The sequence below is a fragment of the Callionymus lyra genome, chromosome 3 (assembly GCF_982586985.1).
Source record: "Callionymus lyra chromosome 3, fCalLyr1.hap1.1, whole genome shotgun sequence".
NCBI lineage: Eukaryota > Metazoa > Chordata > Actinopteri > Syngnathiformes > Callionymidae > Callionymus > Callionymus lyra.
In genome coordinates this window covers 6923970-6943840 of record NC_141820.1, presented here as the reverse complement: position 1 = coordinate 6943840, position 19871 = coordinate 6923970, and the positions used below count along the sequence as shown (strand labels likewise).

Here is a 19871-nt window from a genome sequence, read left to right as displayed (position 1 = left end):
TTTAATTACATTTTTTGGTGTTTTCATAACTTCAAAAGAGACATTTCTCTAGACTTGTCAAGTGAATTGAACTTAAATCAGACATTTTTACTTGAAACAAAACGTCTTGCTTGTATTTCATCGAGAAGTCATTGTAATCCAGGACACTTTTATTTAGTAAAATCACCATCTGGTCCTCTGCTGCCACGAACACATCATGTTTGAGGATATTTAGCTACAAAGACTGGTTGCAGGTGTCAGGTCTGATATCTTCGACGGATGATAGAAACACCTTTTCAACGTGGCCGACACCTAATGACGTGAAAATGTTCCACAAAGGTGTGAAGGACGCGTTCGTCATCGTCTTCTCACTGATCAGAATTAATACCTCGATGATTTTCTGAGTCTTGGTGACTGTGACTGATCCTGGTGCGTCCACTGAAGCACCTCCACGCGACACCCGATGTACCTGAGCTCAATGATGGCAGACGCTTCAAAGTGACGGTACATAAGTCGGGCGTCACTTTTAAAGAACTTCTCAGTTGATTGAAAACTCATCAAGTAATTCCTCAAACTGAAAACAAGAGAGCTGTGGTCAGGCAACAACGCGACAAAAAGCAGGCACAGGCACTAGGTGAAGTAAGAACAACAAAATCCAGGCGGTCGAACGGGAGGAGAATTCAACCATTACATGAAGCGAAGATTATAATCTGGCGCCTGCTGCTGGGAAAGGGGTGCAGCAACAGGCGCAACGAAAGTAGAACAAACAGGAAGTGTGTCACAGTAAATTACAAGACATGACACCGGGATAGGCTCCACCCCCTGAGCCCCTCGGAAATGGGGAAAAAGCTGCAGAAAACGAATGGATGTCGGGAGAATTTGAATATCTTAAACCCAAAACTTGCGCCATATTAGTCTTGTTTTGGTTACGTTTATTTAGATACAGATTACAAACTAGATAGGACAGTAAAATACAACAAAACTGATGGTTTAAGAAACAGTACTGTTATTTTACTAGTATTTAAAATGCTAAAATTAAATATGAAAGGCTTATTAAAGTCATTATATTTCAGGTCTAAATGCATAGTACATATTAAGTATGTAAAGTATTGCCTTGCACAAAGTCAAAGTACCTGAGAAGTAAAGGGTACTCCAACATTAAAAGAAAATACACAAGTTTATCCATGATTGTGGCAACTGTGTTGTTCTTTCATCAGTCAATCTTTGACAATATAATTACATTTTGATTACGTTTTAATATTGCAAATTCTTAATTCTTAAACCTTATCAACGCAGTAAAAGTACCCATTAGTCAATTTTCTTTCAACCCATTTAATTTCACAACTTAAAAATGCTTGTATTATTGTACCCTCGAAAAAATAAAATCTAGTATTTAAGTATTTAAATTGATAGTTCACTCATTCTCTACACAACCTTGTGTCCACTTATGTTTGGTTATTTTCAGCGTAATCTGTTTTTTTTTTACAGACAAAAGTGTTTGTTTATTATTACTATAATGTGGCGAATGGAGCTCAGTTGTCTTCGTCCCAAAAGACACTAAGAAACATCCAAATACCTCGATTCCTCTAGAAAGGAAGCGTCCCCGAAAGAGAAGAGTGAGAGGAAACCCCTGAAGTCTGGGGAGGAGAATGAAAACTTGTTTGTGTGAAAACTTCAGACGTTCAGTACCAGCAGGATTTCTTGCTGAAATACTGGACCTGTCGCTCAAAAGGACGCAGGAGTGGCGGCGACGGAAACATCCTTCCGTCAGGACGACCCGACCAGCAGTGACGTTGACAGGATGCGTTTGTTTTTCCCCAGATGATGGAAAACTGTCTTTCGACGAGTTCAAGTCCTACTTCTCCGACGGAGTCCTGACAGCCGAGGAACTGAAGGAGCTCTTCCACACCATCGACACTCACAACACAGAGTAAGACTTTCAACAGGTCACAGCTGAAGTGCTGCCATCGGTGCAGGACATTCATGGTTTCTCTCTAAGATGAATGTATTAACGACGGTTGAAAATGTAGCTTAACTTCATGTATTTTCATCTTCTGACCCCTTTACCTTGAACTGATGGAGTTGTCCTTTGACCTCCCCCTAAAACCTTCAGAGACACACAAACACACAACCAGATATACACACAAACAGTAAAGCGTGCATTGACACCCACACCCACACACAAATGCTCCTACACACACATTCACAGACACATTCAATTAGACACACAAAAACACACATGAATACGGAAACGGACAAACCGGAACACACAAAAAGAGGAATGCACACACAGAAACGGACATAAACACACAAAGAAAACTGACACTTGCACACACACATGAACACACGCAAACACAGAAACAACGCAAACACAGACACATACACACAGAGACACAAACAGAAATAGACACCAACCCACATAACCAAAAACACAAAAAATGGACACACACAAAAACAGGAAACAGGAAACAAACACAAAAAACACACATAGAAACAGTCACACACAAAGAAAGAGACACAAACAGACACAAATACAGAAACAGACAGAAACAGACACACTCAAAGAAACAGACACACTCACATAAACAGACACACACACAAAAAGACACACACACAAAAAGACACACACACAGAAACAGACACACTCACATAAACAGACACACACAGACAAACACAGAAACACCCTCATACACAGAAACAGACACAAACATACATAGACACAAACCCACACAAACAAACACACAAACAAAAAATGTACACACACAAAAAACAGGAAACAAACACACAGAAACAGACACTGAAACAGACACACACACTGAAACAGACACACAGAGAAACAGACACACACACAGAAACAGTAAACACACACAGAAACAGACACAAACAGACACACACTCACACAAACACACAAGTGTATGAAATAAGAGTATGAAAAGAGGAGGAAGTGGATGTGTGTCGTTGCGTAAACGAGACACACACACAGAGAAGAAGGTGTGAAAAGCTCCTGAAGATTCATCTTCTTGTTATATAACCTTATTTTCCAGCGTATAACTCTTCACACTCATCCCTTCATCAATAAAGATTCTCCATCAGCAGCTGAACTGCATCTGAAATGTTTGCAGATGTTACGTTCGTTCAACATCATCTTCGCACAACGTCGTCTTCACCTCGTCTTGCTTGACGTCTGACTCCATCTACATGTTTGTCAACAAGTGTCGCTAAAGGATTTCAAAGGAAATCTTGCTGATTATGACAAGTCCTTGAAACCTTTTGTGTCTTTTTTCACAGTTAAGAGTTCAAATGTTTTGAAAACATCATTTTTAAGCAAAGCATTGAGAATAATGTGTGTTAAGATGTCATTATAAATACATAAAGTACACATTTTTGACACACACGTATGATCTCGTCATGTCCATAAAACAACAAAACTTTTTCTTTCAAATTTGTCGTGTGTGTTGTTGTGATGTGTGTCTCTATAGTATCATCAGTGTGTGTGTTGTTATGATGTGTGTCTCTATTGTATCATCAGTGTGTGTGTTGTTGTGATGTGTGTCTCTATAGTATCATCAGTGTGTGTGTTGTTATGTGTGTCTCTATTGTATCATCAGTGTGCGTTTGTTGTGATGTGTGACTCTATTGTAACATCAGTGTGTGTGTTGTTGTGATGTGTGTCTCTATAGTATCATCAGTATGTGTGTGTGTTGTGATGTGTGACTCTATTGTATCATCAGTGTGTGTGTGTTGTTGTGATGTGTGACTCTATTGTATCATCAGTGTGTGTGTGTTGTTGTGATGTGTGACTCTAGTGTATCATCAGTGTGTGTGTGTTGTTGTGATGTGTGACTTTATTGTATCATCAGTGTGTTTGTGTTGTTGTGATGTGTGACTCTATTGTATCATCAGTGTGTATGTGTTGTTATGATGTGTGACTCTATTGTATCATCAGTGTGTGTGTGTTGTTGTGATGTGTGACTCTATTGTATCATCAGTGTGTGTGTGTTGTTGTGATGTGTGACTCTATTTTATCATCAGTGTGTGTGTGTTGTTGTGATGTATGACTCTATTGTATCATCAGTGTGTGTGTGTTGTTGTGATGTGTGACTCTATTGTATCATCAGTGTGTGTGTGTTGTTGTGACGTGTGACTCTATTGTATCATCAGTGTGTGTGTGTTGTTATGATGTGTGACTCTATTGTATCATCAGTGTGTGTGTGTTGTTGTGATGTGTGACTCTATTTTATCATCAGTTTGTGTGTGTTGTTGTGATGTTTGACTCTATTGTATCATCAGTGTGTGTGTTGTTGTGATGTGTGACTCTATTGTATCATCAGTGTGTGTGTGTTGTTGTGACGTGTGACTCTATTGTATCATCAGTGTGTGTGTGCTGTTATGATGTGTGACTCTATTGTAACATCAGTGTGTGTGTGTTGTTGTGATGTGTGACTCTATTGTATCATCAGTGTGTGTGTGTTGTTGTGATGTGTGACTCTATTGTATCATCAGTCTGTGTGTGTTGTTGTGATGTGTGACTCTATTGTATCACCAGTCTGTGTGTGTTGTTGTGACGTGTGACTCTATTGTATCATCAGTGTGTGTGTGTTGTTATGATGTGTGACTCTATTGTATCATCAGTGTGTGTGTGTTGTTATGATGTGTGACTCTATTGTATCATCAGTGTGTGTGTGTTGTTGTGATGTGTGACTCTATTGTATCATCAGTGTGTGTGTGTTGTTGTGATGTGTGACTCTATTGTATCATCAGTGTGTGTGTTATGTTATGATGTGTGACTCTATTGTATCATCAGTGTGTGTGTGTTGTTGTGATGTGTGACTCTATTGTATCATCTGTGTGTGTTTGTTGTTGTGACGTGTGAATCTATTGTATCATCAGTGTGTGTGTGTGTTGTTTTGATGTGTGACTCTATTGTATCATCAGTATGTGTGTGTTGATGTGAAGTGTGACTCTATTGTATCTTCAGTGTGTGTGTGTTGATGTGATGTGTGACTCTATTGTATCATCAGTATGTGTGTGTTGATGTGATGTGTAACTCTATTGTATCATCAGTGTGTGTGTGTGTTGTTTTGATGTGTGACTCTATTGTATCATCAGTATGTGTGTGTTGATGTGAAGTGTGACTCTATTGTATCTTCAGTGTGTGTGTGTTGATGTGATGTGTGACTCTATTGTATCTTCAGTGTGTGTGTGTTGATGTGATGTGTGACTCTATTGTATCATCAGTGTGTGTGTGTTGTTGTGATGTATGACTCTATTGTATCATCAGTGTGTGTGTTATGTTATGATGTGTGACTCTATTGTATCATCAGTGTGTGTGTGTTGTTGTGATGTGTGACTCTATTGTATCATCAGTGTGTGTGTGTTGTTGTGATGTGTGACTCTATTGTATCATCAGTGTGTGTGTTATGTTATGATGTGTGACTCTATTGTATCATCAGTGTGTGTGTGTTGTTATGATGTGTGACTCTATTGTATCATCTGTGTGTGTTTGTTGTTGTGACGTGTGAATCTATTGTATCATCAGTGTGTGTGTGTGTGTTGTTATGATGTGTGACTCTATTGTATCATCAGTATGTGTGTGTTGATGTGATGTGTGACTCTATTGTATCATCAGTGTGTGTGTGTTGTTGTGATGTGTGACTCTATTGTATCATCAGTGTGTGTGCGTGTTGTTATGATGTGTGACTCTATTGTATCATCAGTATGTGTGTTGATGTGATGTGTGACTCTATTGTATCATCAGTGTGTGTGTTGATGTGATGTGTGACTCTATTGTATCATCAGTGTGTGTGCGTGTTGTTATGATGTGTGACTCTATTGTATCATCAGTATGTGTGTGTTGATGTGATGTGTAACTCTATTGTATCATCAGTGTGTGTGTGTGTTGTTTTGATGTGTGACTCTATTGTATCATCAGTATGTGTGTGTTGATGTGAAGTGTGACTCTATTGTATCTTCAGTGTGTGTGTGTGTTGATGTGATGTGTGACTCTATTGTATCTTCAGTGTGTGTGTGTTGATGTGATGTGTGACTCTATTGTATCATCAGTGTGTGTGTGTTGTTGTGATGTATGACTCTATTGTATCATCAGTGTGTGTGTTATGTTATGATGTGTGACTCTATTGTATCATCAGTGTGTGTGTGTTGTTGTGATGTGTGACTCTATTGTATCATCAGTGTGTGTGTTGTTGTGATGTGTGACTCTATTGTATCATCAGTGTGTGTGTGTTGTTGTGTTGTGTGACTCTATTGTATCATCAGTGTGTGTGTGTTGTTGTGATGTGTGACTCTATTGTATCATCAGTGTGTGTTTGTACAAGACTCTCTTTTCATTTAAATATTGACATTAGAAAATGATCTTAAGCTCCGCCCCCTGTAAACACTGGAGGTTTTTCTGGAGATGAAATCTAGTTGACCATAACCACACCCACTCTGCTGTGATTGGTCAAACATGGAGGTTTGTCACTGCATGTCATCTATCCCAGAATATTTCACCTCCAAGGGACTCGTTGTATAAACAAAGCAGGGTGTGATTACAGCTGGAGGAGTGAAGCCATTATTACGTCATAATGGACTCTCGTAACCTCTTGTTCGCCCAGATTTGAGAGCAACTTTCTAAAGTAATAAAGTGTAAAACATGTTCATGATGAGGAACTTACTGCGTCTTGGAGAGGAAGACTTCAACGTTTCAGTTGAGTCAGGAGAGTTTTGTTTATCTTTATGAATTAATTCAGAATATTATATATAGGTATAAGAAATACAAGCCAGTGATTAAATGAAACACATTGACAACAGAATTACAACAATGACTTTGAAACATTCTGATTTTCTTTATTTCCATGCGGAGCAGCTGTGTTGTCCGTCGAGAGAACATGTCTGTTGATCCACGTTGACTTGTTCAGTTTTGCTCTGTGAAGCAGCTAATTCTCTCACAGCTGAGCACTGACCCAAAACGTCAAGCACTGAGGCAGACGTAACCAGCCTAGATTCATTTGACATCGTTTAGGTGTTTTCTGTTTTAAGTCTGATTTCATGCAGTAAGTAGAAATCCATGTTTACATGTTTGCGAAACGATGGTTTAAATATAAACTGCTACCACTAAACCGATCTACTTCATGTGTGCTCTGCCCTCTAACGGCTTCACTATTGGCTGCCATCCTTAGGCGTGGCCTCAGCGCTTAGAAAGATTGATGCACCTTGCAACCAGCAGGGGGCAGTGTGACCTCCCCTCTATTAATAATAATAATAATTATAATAATAATCTCTATTTATATAGCGTCTTTCTAGACCAGGGTCACGAAGCGCTTTAACCCTAACCTCCACCTCAGCCTTGATTCGCATTCTAGGATTGATCACATCCCACAACTGTTTGCCCGAAAACTGTCATTGTTGGAGCCACGTGGGCCATGACTCGTCCGGGCAGCCTGTGGCCAGGAAGTCACAATCACAATGTTATTTATCCGCGTCCTCATAGTCTTTGATAGTTCCAGAGATGATGCATAACTGAAAGACGTCCTGTGTTGCTTCAGAAGACACAGGTCTTGACCGTGCTGAAAGGATGTCCGTGCAACACAGCCCAGGTGAGTCACCGTCCCTTGTGGTTGAACCGGTCATCCATGTCACATGCAGATTGGCAGGATATTTTGAGCTCCATGGTGTCCAAATCAGCTCTGTTTTGCCGCGGAATCACCTAGCTGGTGTTGAGGAGGTAGCAGGGCCTCAGGTGTTCTGTTTCTAGGAAGGTTTTCTGGCACTGCCTCAGTAGCGCTTCCTCTTCTTGAACGGTTTCGTACAATAAAAAACAGTGTTTTGTTGCACTGTTCCTTTCATGTCTCATGCTCCTCCCACGTTACAGAAAGCGAGACGTCTTAGTCCATTGAGGTCTTCTTCTTCAACACATCTAACAGGCTCTGGCAGCTCTGTCTTTGAGGATTCCCACCGGAGCAACCAGCACGCACATTCTTCCTGCACGCCTCGCTACGAATTCTCTGGGGTCTGACGTGCCTATTAATGCTGGGTCGGGGGCTGAGGACGGGGACCAGGACAAAATCAGGGGGTTGTGGAGCAGAGACTTCTCTCCTAATATCAGGGCAGACCTGATGCTTCACCTGCTTCAGTGAGTTGAACATCACTGTGATTAGAACTTTGAGGTACTTGAGTAAGTAAGAAAGTCATTTGTATTTGTAAAGCACTTTTCCAGACCAGGGTCACAAAGCGCTTAAACAATCAAAATAATACTCATTAAAATATATACTTTAAAAGGTCAAGACACATAAGACAAACACAGGAAATAAGGGAAAAGCACAAATAAAAGTTTCTTGAGATGTTTCTTGAAGGAGTCAGTAGATCATCAAACACAGATGTTTCTTGAAGGAGTCAGTAGATCATCAAACACACATGTTTCTTGAAGGAGTCAGTAGATCATCAAACACAGATGTTTCTTGAAGGAGTCAGTAGATCATCAAACACAGATGTTTCTTGAAGGAGTCAGTAGATCATTAAACACAGATGTTTCTTGAAGGAGTCAGTAGATCATCAAACACAGATGTTTCTTGAAGGAGTCAGTAGATCATCAAACACAGATGTTTCTTGAAGGAGTCAGTAGATCATCAAACACAGATGTTTCTTGAAGGAGTCAGTAGATCATCAAACACATGTTTCTTGAAGGAGTCAGTAGATCATCAAACACAGATGTTTCTTGAAGGAGTCAGTTGATCATCAAACACAGAGATGGTTCCAAAGCTTAGGAGCAACAGTCTGGAAGGATTTCTCTCCTCTGGTCCGGAAGTTCAGGAACCATCAGTAGATTCTGATCCACAGACCTCAGAGCCCGAGCTGGGGTGTAAGTCTGGATCAGATCACTGATGGAAGGTCTGACCATGAATAGATCTGAAAGTAAGAACCAGAATTTTTAAGTTGATCCTGAAAGAAACTGGCAGCCAGTCAAGAGTTTTAAGGATCGGAGAAATGTGAGTTCTTCTACTAGAGCGAGTCAGAATCCTTGTTTCAGAGTTCTTTCCACTTTCTGAGTTGCCTCATGTTTTCGTGCTGCTGCAATTATCAGCTTGTAAGTCCAGGATCCTACTCAGTGGGCCAAGGGACTAGCTCCGCCCCATAGTTCTGACCTCCCCCATTAGATCCTGGAGAATCTTCTTTCTGATCTGATACCCATCACCTCACGATGATCTGGAGCATCCACATTTTCACCTGCTGTCCCAGTTTCTGGCGCCTGTTGTCGGAGGTTGCAGAAGGTCAGGCGCACAGTGAGATGTTTTTTGGTGTGGGCCACCTGGAGTCCGCTGTCACTGACTTCTCTCCCACTGGTTCACTGCCGCTGGTTTGAAGGGTCGTTGGACCTGCAGAGTCGTGTCTCCTTCAGCGTTTCATTGAGAAGTCACTCGACCTGTAGTTCAAGCAAGGCTGACCATAGGTGGCGCCATGAGCACCTTATTACTTCTTTTCAATATTTCCTAATAATTTGTTATTTTTCTCTTTTGTAAGCGTCATGTCATGGTGTGACTGTGTGTCCATCAGTAATGGATTACATGTAGAACTGAAGTCAATTAAACTCGATCATAATCTGAAACATCTGCGACAGTTTTGGCAACAGATTAAAACGTCACAGTTGTCAACATCACGAGCTTCGACAACCTCTTCGATTATGTGACACATACACAAACAGACACGCACACTCACACAGACACACACACACAGATGCAAACTTAGACAGACACACACACAAACACACACACCTACACACACACACCTACACACACACCCACATGCACACACACATGCACACACACACACACACACACACACACACACACACACACACACACACACACACACACACACACACACACACACACACACACACACACACACACCTACACACCTACACACACCTACACACACCTACACACACACCTACAAACACACACCTACACACACACCCACATGCACACACACATGCACACACACGCACACACACACACACACCCACATGCACACCCACATGCACACACACGCACACACACACACACACACCTACACACACACACCTACACACACACCCACATGCACACACACATGCACACACACACACCTACACACACACCCACATGCACACACACATGCACACACACGCACACACACACACACACACACCTACACACACACCCACATGCACACACACATGCACACACACACACACACACACCTACACACACACACACACACACATGCACACACACACACAGATGCACTGCAGTTCATTCAGTCAGTCACTCATGTATTTATAGTGTAGTGTAGAAAATAATGACACATTTGTACCTGCAGGGGTAAACAAGTTGTAATTATTCATGAGTCTGTTTGCTCAGTTTAGTTTGACCTGTTTTTTTTTCCGTTTTATTAACTGGTTAATTACAATGATTCATTTGTTGTGTATTTGTGTGTCCGTGAATTTTTGGGATTATTTTTCTTGGTGTATTTGTGTGTTCGTAGGTGTGTTGGGTCTCTGTGTGTGTGTAGGTGTGTATGTGTGTGGGTGTGTATTTGTGTCTGTGTGTGTGTGTCTCTGTATATGTTTTTGTGTGTGTCTGTATATTTGTGTTTGTGTGTGTATGTGCATGTGTGCCTATATGTGTGTGTGTGTGTGTTTGTGTGTGAATATGTGCACGTGTGCTTATGCGTGTTTGTGTGTGTGTGTATGTGCATGCGTGCATGTGTGTGTGTCTTTGTTTGTGTGTGTGTATGTGCATGTGTGCATATGTGAGTGTATTTGTGTGTGTGTGCATGTGTGCATATGTGTGTGTGTATGTGCATATGTGTGTGTATTTGGTTGTGTGTGTGTATGTGTGCATATATGTGTGTATTTGTGTGTGTGTGCATATGTGTGTGTATGTATGTGCATGTGTGCATATGTGTGTATTTGTGTTTGTGTGTGTGTGCGTGTTTGTGCATGTGTGCATATGTGAGTGTATTTGTGTGTGTGTGTGTATGTGCATGTGTGCATAGTTGTGTGTATTTTAGTTGTGTGTGTATGTGTGCATATGTGTGTGTGTGTGTGCATGTGTGCATAGGTGTGTGTATTTGTGTGTGTATGTGCATGTGTGCATATGTGCATATGTGTGCGTATGTATGTGCATGTAAGTAAGTAAGTAAGTCATTTTTATTTGTATAGCGCTTTTCCAGACCAGGGTCACAAAGCGCTTAAACAATCAAAACAATATTCAATAAAGTATATATTTTTTGTGCATGTGTGCATATGTGTGTGTGTGCATATGTGTGTGTGTGTGTATGTGCATGTGTGCATATGTGTGTGTATTTGTGTGTGTATGTATGTGCATGTGTGCATATGTGTGTATTTGTGTTTGTGTGTGTGCGTGAATGGGCATGTGTGCATATGTGTGTGTATTTGTGTGTGTGTGTATGGGCATGTGTGCATATGTGTGTATTTGTGTTTGTGTGTGTGCGTGTATGGGCATGTGTGCATATGTGTGTGTATTTGTGTTTGTGCGTGTGCGTGTATGGGCATGTGTGCATATGTGTGTGTATTTGTGTGTGTGTGTATGGGCATGTGTGCATATGTGTGTATTTGTGTTTGTGTGTGTGCGTGTATGGGCATGTGTGCATATGTGTGTGTATTTGTGTGTGTGTGTATGGGCATGTGTGCATATGTGTGTATTTGTGTTTGTGTGTGTGCGTGTATGGGCATGTGTGCATATGTGTGTATTTGTGTTTGTGTGTGTGCGTGTATGGGCATGTGTGCATATGTGTGTGTATTTGTGTGTGCGTGTATGGGCATGTGTGCATATGTGTGTATTTGTGTTTGTGTGTGTGCGTGTATGGGCATGTGTGCATATGTGTGTGTATTTGTGTGTGTGTATGGGCATGTGTGCATATGTGTGTATTTGTGTTTGTGTGTGTGCGTGTATGGGCATGTGTGCATATGTGTGTGTATTTGTGTGTGTGTGTACGGGCATGTGTGCATATGTGTGTATTTGTGTTTGTGTGTGTGCGTGTATGGGCATGTGTGCATATGTGTGTATTTGTGTTTGTGTGTGTGCGTGTATGGGCATGTGTGCATATGTGTGTGTATTTGTGTGTGTGTGTATGGGCATGTGTGCATATGTGTGTATTTGTGTTTGTGTGTGTGCGTGTATGGGCATGTGTGCATATGTAAGTAAGTAAGTAAGTAATATTTATTTATATAGCGCTTTTCGAGACCAGGGTCACAAAGCGCTTAAACAATTAAAACAATACTCAAAAAAGTACATACTTTAAAGATCAAGATAATACTGAAAACAACACAGGAGTTCGAGAATGTGTGTGTATTTGTGTGTGCGTGTATGGGCATGTGTGCATATGTGTGTGTATTTGTGTGTGCGTGTATGGGCATGTGTGCATATGTGTGTGTATTTGTGTGTGTGTGTATTGGCATGTGTGCATATGTGTGTATTTGTGTTTGTGCGTGTATGGGCATGTGTGCATATGTGTGTGTATTTGTGTGTGCGTGTATGGGCATGTGTGCATATGTGTGTGTATTTGTGTGAACATGGCTACACGAGGAGAAATTCACTGAACACGTTTGTTTTTGCTGCTATAGTGTATTCAACGTATATATTCACTTAAAGAACAAGTTCTGGTGGGATCAGTGTCGATGAAATGACCTCTGACCTCGTGTTCTTCCTGTGTTTGGCAGCAACGTGGACACGGACGAGCTCTGTGGTAAGTCAGCTTCACCTGCAGTGACTTCCTCACACCTCCAGCTGCTGTCACACCAGCTTAACTCATGCTCTGCCTCCTCTCCCGGTGAAGACTATTTCCTGCAGCACCTCGGGGAGTACGAGAACGTTCTGGCCGCCTTGGAAGACCTGAACTTGTCCATCCTGAAGGCCATGGACAAGACCAAGAAGGTGAGAGCGCCGCTTGAAAATAGATACATTTAAGAGTTTTAATCTGAACATGGAGGAACAAAAAATGATTTTTAAACACACGCAGAAATCTGTCCAAGTGTATCAGTGTCCTCAGAATATTGAATTAATTGTATTAAAACATTTTTAACCATTTTATTTTTGTTTCTGTTATTTAATCATTTGCATTTTAAAAGTTTGAATTGTTTTTTAAAATTAAATAAATTTAACAAATTATTGAAATAAATACATAATATTATATGTAAAAATATTAAGTGTCACCAGATAATATTGTATTTAAATTGGTACTAACGTAATTATTACACGATATTTGATAGTACAATATCAAACTTAAATGAGTAACTAGTTAATTAATCTTTTCAGTTTACAAATTATTGAATTTAATTATTGAATAAAAACAAAATCAACCTTTCAATATAGAAATTATTCAATTCAGGCAAAAACAAAGACTTTTCATCCAATCAGCTGGACCTTCACTCACATTCTAATGACATTATTATAAAGTTTGCTGTGAGTGTGAGGATCAATAAAGTACAATTAATAGAATCAAGAATCATGTGACTGATGACATCATCACTTTCGGAACATCTTTCATCTTCCATGTTGGTGTCATAATAGTCAAATGTAAGTAAGTAAGTCATTTGTATTTATAGAGCGCTTTTACAGACCAGGGTCACAAAGCGCTTAAACAATCAAAACAATATTCAATAAAGTATATACTTTAAAGGTCAAGATAAAACTGAGAACAACACAGGAGTTCCAGAAAATCAAGGAAAAGCCTGAACAAATAGAAACGTCTTAAGATGTTTCTTGAAGGAGTCAGTAGATCATCAAACACAGATGTTTCTTGAAGGAGTCACTAGATCATCAAACACAGATGTTTCTTGAAGGAGTCAGTAGATCATCAAACACAGATGTTTCTTGAAGGAGTCAGTAGATCATCAAACACAGATGTTTCTTGAAGGAGTCAGTAGATCATCAAACACAGATGTTTCTTGAAGGAGTCAGTAGATCATCAAACACTGATGTTTCTTGAAGGAGTCAGTAGATCATCAAACACAGATGTTTCTTGAAGGAGTCAGTAGATCATCAAACACTGATGTTTCTTGAAGGAGTCAGTAGATCATCAAACACAGATGTTTCTTGAAGGAGTCAGTAGATCATCAAACACAGATGTTTCTTGAAGGAGTCAGTAGATCATCAAACACAGAGATGTTTCTTGAAGGAGTCAGTAGATCATCAAACACAGATGTTTCTTGAAGGAGTCAGTAGATCATCAAACACAGATGTTTCTTGAAGGAGTCAGTAGATCATCAAACACAGATGTTTCTTGAAGGAGTCAGTAGATCATCAAACACAGATGTTTCTTGAAGGAGTCAGTAGATCATCAAACACAGAGATGTTTCTTGAAGGAGTCAGTAGATCATCAAACACAGAGATGTTTCTTGAAGGAGTCAGTAGATCATCAAACACAGATGTTTCTTGAAGGAGTCAGTAGATCATCAAACACAGATGTTTCTTGAAGGAGTCAGTAGATCATCAAACACAGAGATGGTTCCAAAGCTTAGGAGCAACAGTCTGGAAGGATTTCTCTCCTCTGGTCCTGAACCGTGTTCAGGAACCATCAGTAGATTCTGATCCACAGACCTCAGAGCCCGTGCTGGGGTGTAAGTCTGGATAAGATCACTGATGGAAGGTCTGACCATGAATAGATCTGAAAGTAAGAACCAAGATTTTAAAGTTGATCCTGAAAGAAACTGGAAGCCAGTGAAGAGTTTGAAGGAGAAATGTGAGTTCTTCTACTAGAGCGGCTCAGAATTCTGGCTGCAGAGTTCTGAATCAACTGCAGGCGAGACAGATCCTTCTTGTTTAGACACAAAATAAACTGTTACAATTGTCCAGAGGAGAAGAAACAAACGCATGGATTACAAGATCCAGATCATGTTGTGACAACATTTTCCTGAGTTTAGAGTCATCTGTGTATCAATCAAGTGAGTGGATGGATGACAGGGTCTATTTTTGTGATGTCATGTGATCGAGTGTCACCCGAGGATGGATGGACGTATCAAAACTGCTCTGGTCTAGTGTGGCTCTATTTTAAGCACCATTAAAACGACTTTTGTCATTTTGCCACCTGATCATTATCACCATGTTTCTGCGGCTCTCGACGCAGCCTTGGTTTCCCTCTGACATTTACAGACGTAACGTCACGCGACGTCTTATCAAACTGTGAACACAGCGTTTATCTCAAGAGCTCAAAACCTTGCTCATGAAAAGTGTTGGGCCAGCAACTTTCAGTAGAGTAATATCTTCATATAACTAATAATAAAACATATATAACATATTTTATTTTTATATTAAAGTACATTTCTTTTACTCTCTAGCAGGCTACCTTAACAACCTTGTTATTTCAGCATGCTACATTAGAAACCTTGTTAACCCAATATGCTACATTAGCAACCTTGTTAGCCTTGCATGCTTAATTAGCAACTTTGTTATTCCAGCATAATATATTAGCAACCTTGTTATCCAAGCATGCTACATTAGCAACTGTTTTGGCCTACTATGCTTCATTAGTAACCTCGTTATCCCAGCATGCTAGATTAGAAACCTTGTTATCCCAGCATGCTACATTAGCAACTGTATTAGCCTAGCATGCTAAATTAACAACCTTGTTATTCCAGCATAATATATTTGCAACCTTGTTATCCAAGCATGCTACATTAGCAACTGTTTTGGCCTACTATGCTACATTAGTAACCTGGTTATCCCAGCATGCTAGATTACAAACCTTGTTATCCCAGCATGCTACATTAGCAACTGTATTAGCCTAGCATGCTACATTAGCAACCTTGTTATCCAAGCATGTTACATTAGAAACCTTGTTATCCCAGGATGCTACATTAGCAACCTTGTTATCCCAACATGCTACATTAGCAACCTTGTTAGCCTAGCATGCTATATAAGGTAAGGTAAGGTAAGGTAAAACTTTATTGTTTATGTATACGTATATATATATAGAGACCTTGTTGTCCCAGCACGCTACATTAGCAAACTTAGTAGCCTAGCATAATACATTAGCAACTGTGTTATCCCAGTTTGCTATATTATAAACCTTGTTATCCCAGCAGGCTACATTGGTAACCTTTTTTTCACGGCATGCTGCATTAGCAACCTTGTTAGCCTAGCATGCTACATTAGAAACCTCGTTATCCCAGTATGCTACATTATAAATCTTGTTAACCCAACATGCTACATTAGCAACTGTGTTAACCTAACATGCTAAATTAGCAACCTTGTTATTCCAGCATGCTACATTAGCAACCCTGTTATCCCAGCATGCTATATTAGCATCTGTATTAGCCTAGCATGCTACATTAGCAACCTCGTTATCCAAGCATGCTACATTAAAAACCTTGTTATCCCAGGACGCTACATTAGCAACCTTGTTATCCCAGCATACTACATTAGCAACCTTATTAGCCTAGCATGCTATATAGAAACCTTGTTATCCCAGCACGCTACATTAGCAACCTTTGTAGCCTAGCATAATACATTAGCAACTGTGTTATCCCAGTTTGCTACATTAGCAACCTTGTTATCCCAGCACGCTACATTAGCAACCTTTGTAGCCTAGCATAATAAATTAGCAACTGTGTTATCCCAGTTTGCTACATTAGCAACCTTGTTATCCCAGCAGGCTACATCAGAATGTAGCATATGCAGCTAATGTATTATGAAGGGATAACATATATTAACACAATATGTCAACATAAATTTGTTTATTCCTTGAAAGAAAACAAAACTGATTTCACTTGAAATTCAAAGTCTGATTTTGATGCTGTAAAAATTCAGAGTTAGAGATTCATATTCAAAGTCTCAGTCACTTCCATGAAGAGCTGAAGCTTCATCTGATGCTGGGAATCTTCCTGCACCTCCACTTGACTCCACGTCTGATCTTCTGAGAACCTGCTCGGGCAAATCCTGCAAACCAACAGAATTAAAGGCCTGGTGAGAAAAAAATCGATGCGGTCCAGGAGAAGCGAGTGTGTATTCATGGAGACAGCAGGAGAGGCGGAACATTCTGTTCGGACATTTGGAAAGTAATGATTCTTCTGGCTGTGGACCTTTAAAACCATTTGTCTGCTCTGACGGACCACAAAAGTGAAGCCAAACACAAATGTTATCAATTTTCGGAGTCTGTGTCTTTAGTTCACGACTGGCCAACAATCAATATCAGGAGAAAATAGTCCTTTGGTTGTTCTACTCCACGATGACTTTCAAAATAAGAGGCAGCAGATTCCTGCACTCAATAATGTTATAATAATGTTATAATAATGTCATAATAATGTTATAATAATGTTAAAATAGTGTTATAATAGGGTTATAATATTGTTATAATAATGTTATAATAATGCAAGGTAAGGTAAGGTAAGGTAAAACTTTATTGAAATTGTTTTTTTCCAATATCCACAGAAAATACAGCAATTTTTTCATAAAAAATAAAATATAAATCAAAATAAAATAAGAACAAGAACATAAAGAGAATCTAAGTCTAAAGATAAACAGAACAGAACATCATGACACTCTCACTCCACTCCTGCCCCCGAACTCAGAATTGTACAATTTAATAGCCCGAGGGATGAATGAGTCCCTGAGTCTATTTGTTTTGCACCTGGGTAGGAGCATTCGTGCACTCATCCTGCTTCTCTGCTCACTGATGACAGTGTTCAGAGGATGACTGTCATCATCCATGATGGACAGTAGTTTGTTCAATGATCTCCTCTCAGCAACTGTCATAATAACATAACATAACTTAATGTCATAATAATGTTATAATAATGTTATTATAAATGTCATAATAATGTCATAATAATGTCATAATAATGTTATAATAAATGTCATAATAATGTCATAATAATGTCATAATAATGTTATAATAAATGTCATAATAATGTTAAAATAATGTTATAATAGTGTTATAATATTGTTATAATAATGTTTTAATAATGTTATAATAATGTTATAATAATGTTATAATAATGTTATATTAATGTTGTAATAATGTTATAATAATGTCATAATAATGTTATAATAAATGTCATAATAATGTCATAATAATGTTAAAATAATGTTATAATAGTGCTATAATAGTTATAATATAATCAAACCATTTTTAACTATAATCAAACAACTACCTAATTACTCACTTACTCACTTTCTTACTTACTCACTTACTCACTTACTTTCTTACTTTATTACTTACTTACTTACTTACTTACTTACTTACTTACTTACTTACTTACCTACTTACTTACTTACTCACTTAGTTACTTACTTACTCACTTACTCACTTACTGACTTTCTTACTCACTTACTTACTTAGTTACTTACTTACTCACTTACTCACTTACTTTCTTACTTTCTTACTTACTTAGTTACTTACTTACTTACTTACTTACTTACTTACTTACTTACTCACTTAGTTACTTACTTACTCACTTACTCACTTACTGACTTTCTTACTCACTTACTTACTTAGTTACTTACTTACTCACTTACTCACTTACTTTCTTACTTTCTTACTTTCTTACTTACTTAGTTACTTACTTACTTACTCACTTACTTACTTTCTTACTTACTCACTTACTCACTTACTTTCTTACTTTATTACTTACTTACTTACTTACTTACTTACTTACTTACCTACTTACTTACTTACTCACTTAGTTACTTACTTACTCACTTACTCACTTACTGACTTTCTTACTCACTTACTTACTTAGTTACTTACTTACTCACTTACTCACTTACTTTCTTACTTTCTTACTTACTTAGTTACTTACTTACCTACTTACTTACTTACTCACTTAGTTACTTACTTACTCACTTACTCACTTACTCACTTTCTTACTCACTTACTTACTCACTTAGTTACTTACTTACTCACTTACTGACTTTCTTTCTTTCTTTCTTTCTTTCTTACTTACTTACTTACTTACTTACTTACTTACTTACTTAATTACTTACTTACTTACTTACTTACTTACTTACTTACTTACTTACTTACTTACTTACTTACTTACTTACTTACTTACTTACTTACTTACTTACTTACTTACTTACTTACTTACTTACTTACTTACTTACTTACTTACTTACTTACTTTCTTTCTTTCTTTCTTACTGACTTTCTAACTCACTTAGTTACTTAGTTACTTACTCACTTCCTCTAAAGGCTCTCTGGACGTGACAGGCTGAAGATCATCAGATCAATGTCATCCTTGAATCCACGTAGGTCTGATGTGATCATGAACATCATCTGTGCACCTGTGATCCTCAGGAGTACCAGGAGTCGACCCATCTCGAGCAGTTCGTGACTCGCTTCCTGCTGAAGGAGACGACCAATCAGCTGCAGTCTCTTCAGAGCTCCCTGGAGTGCGCCATGGAAACCACAGCCGAGCAGACCCGCCAAGAGAAGTGAGCCCAGATCTGTGTGTCCTCTCGTCCTCAGCAATATAGAAATGTTATAGCATCTCAATATTTCTATATGGAATTTTGAAAGGCTACGCATGGGAAAATATTGAATTTAGAAAGTTTATTTTGGAATTATTAGAATTGGTATATCAAACTATATGTTTAAATAAAAAATCATTCATTTTGAAAAATGTTGATTAAACAAAAATTGTAAAGAAAAAAAGAAAATCACTTCTCAATCACAATTCACCTTAAATTCATTATTATTTATTTCAATACTTCTTCAAACTAATTCAACCTTTGTATTTAAAATTATAAAATTAAATTACTCATAAATAATTAAATGCCTAAAATAATATTTGAAATAATTTAATAAATACAAAGTTTCAACATTCGACATGTTCAATCAACACATCAGTTTCCATTGGCACTGATTTACTTCCAGTCCCTAAACATGATGGAG

General features: G+C 38.7%; 1 protein-coding gene across 1 annotated transcript in view; it reads left to right on the top strand.

Annotated features, from left to right (window-relative positions):
- Positions 1 to 19871, top strand: part of necab1 (N-terminal EF-hand calcium binding protein 1) — a 49011-nt gene that overhangs the window by 5043 nt on the left and 24097 nt on the right. Inside the window, exons 3-6 of the mRNA XM_087786255.1 lie at positions 1801 to 1909; positions 12701 to 12726; positions 12817 to 12914; positions 19275 to 19411. Of these exons, the coding sequence (XP_087642381.1) occupies positions 1801 to 1909; positions 12701 to 12726; positions 12817 to 12914; positions 19275 to 19411 (370 nt within the window). The remainder of the gene's footprint in view (positions 1 to 1800; positions 1910 to 12700; positions 12727 to 12816; positions 12915 to 19274; positions 19412 to 19871) is intronic.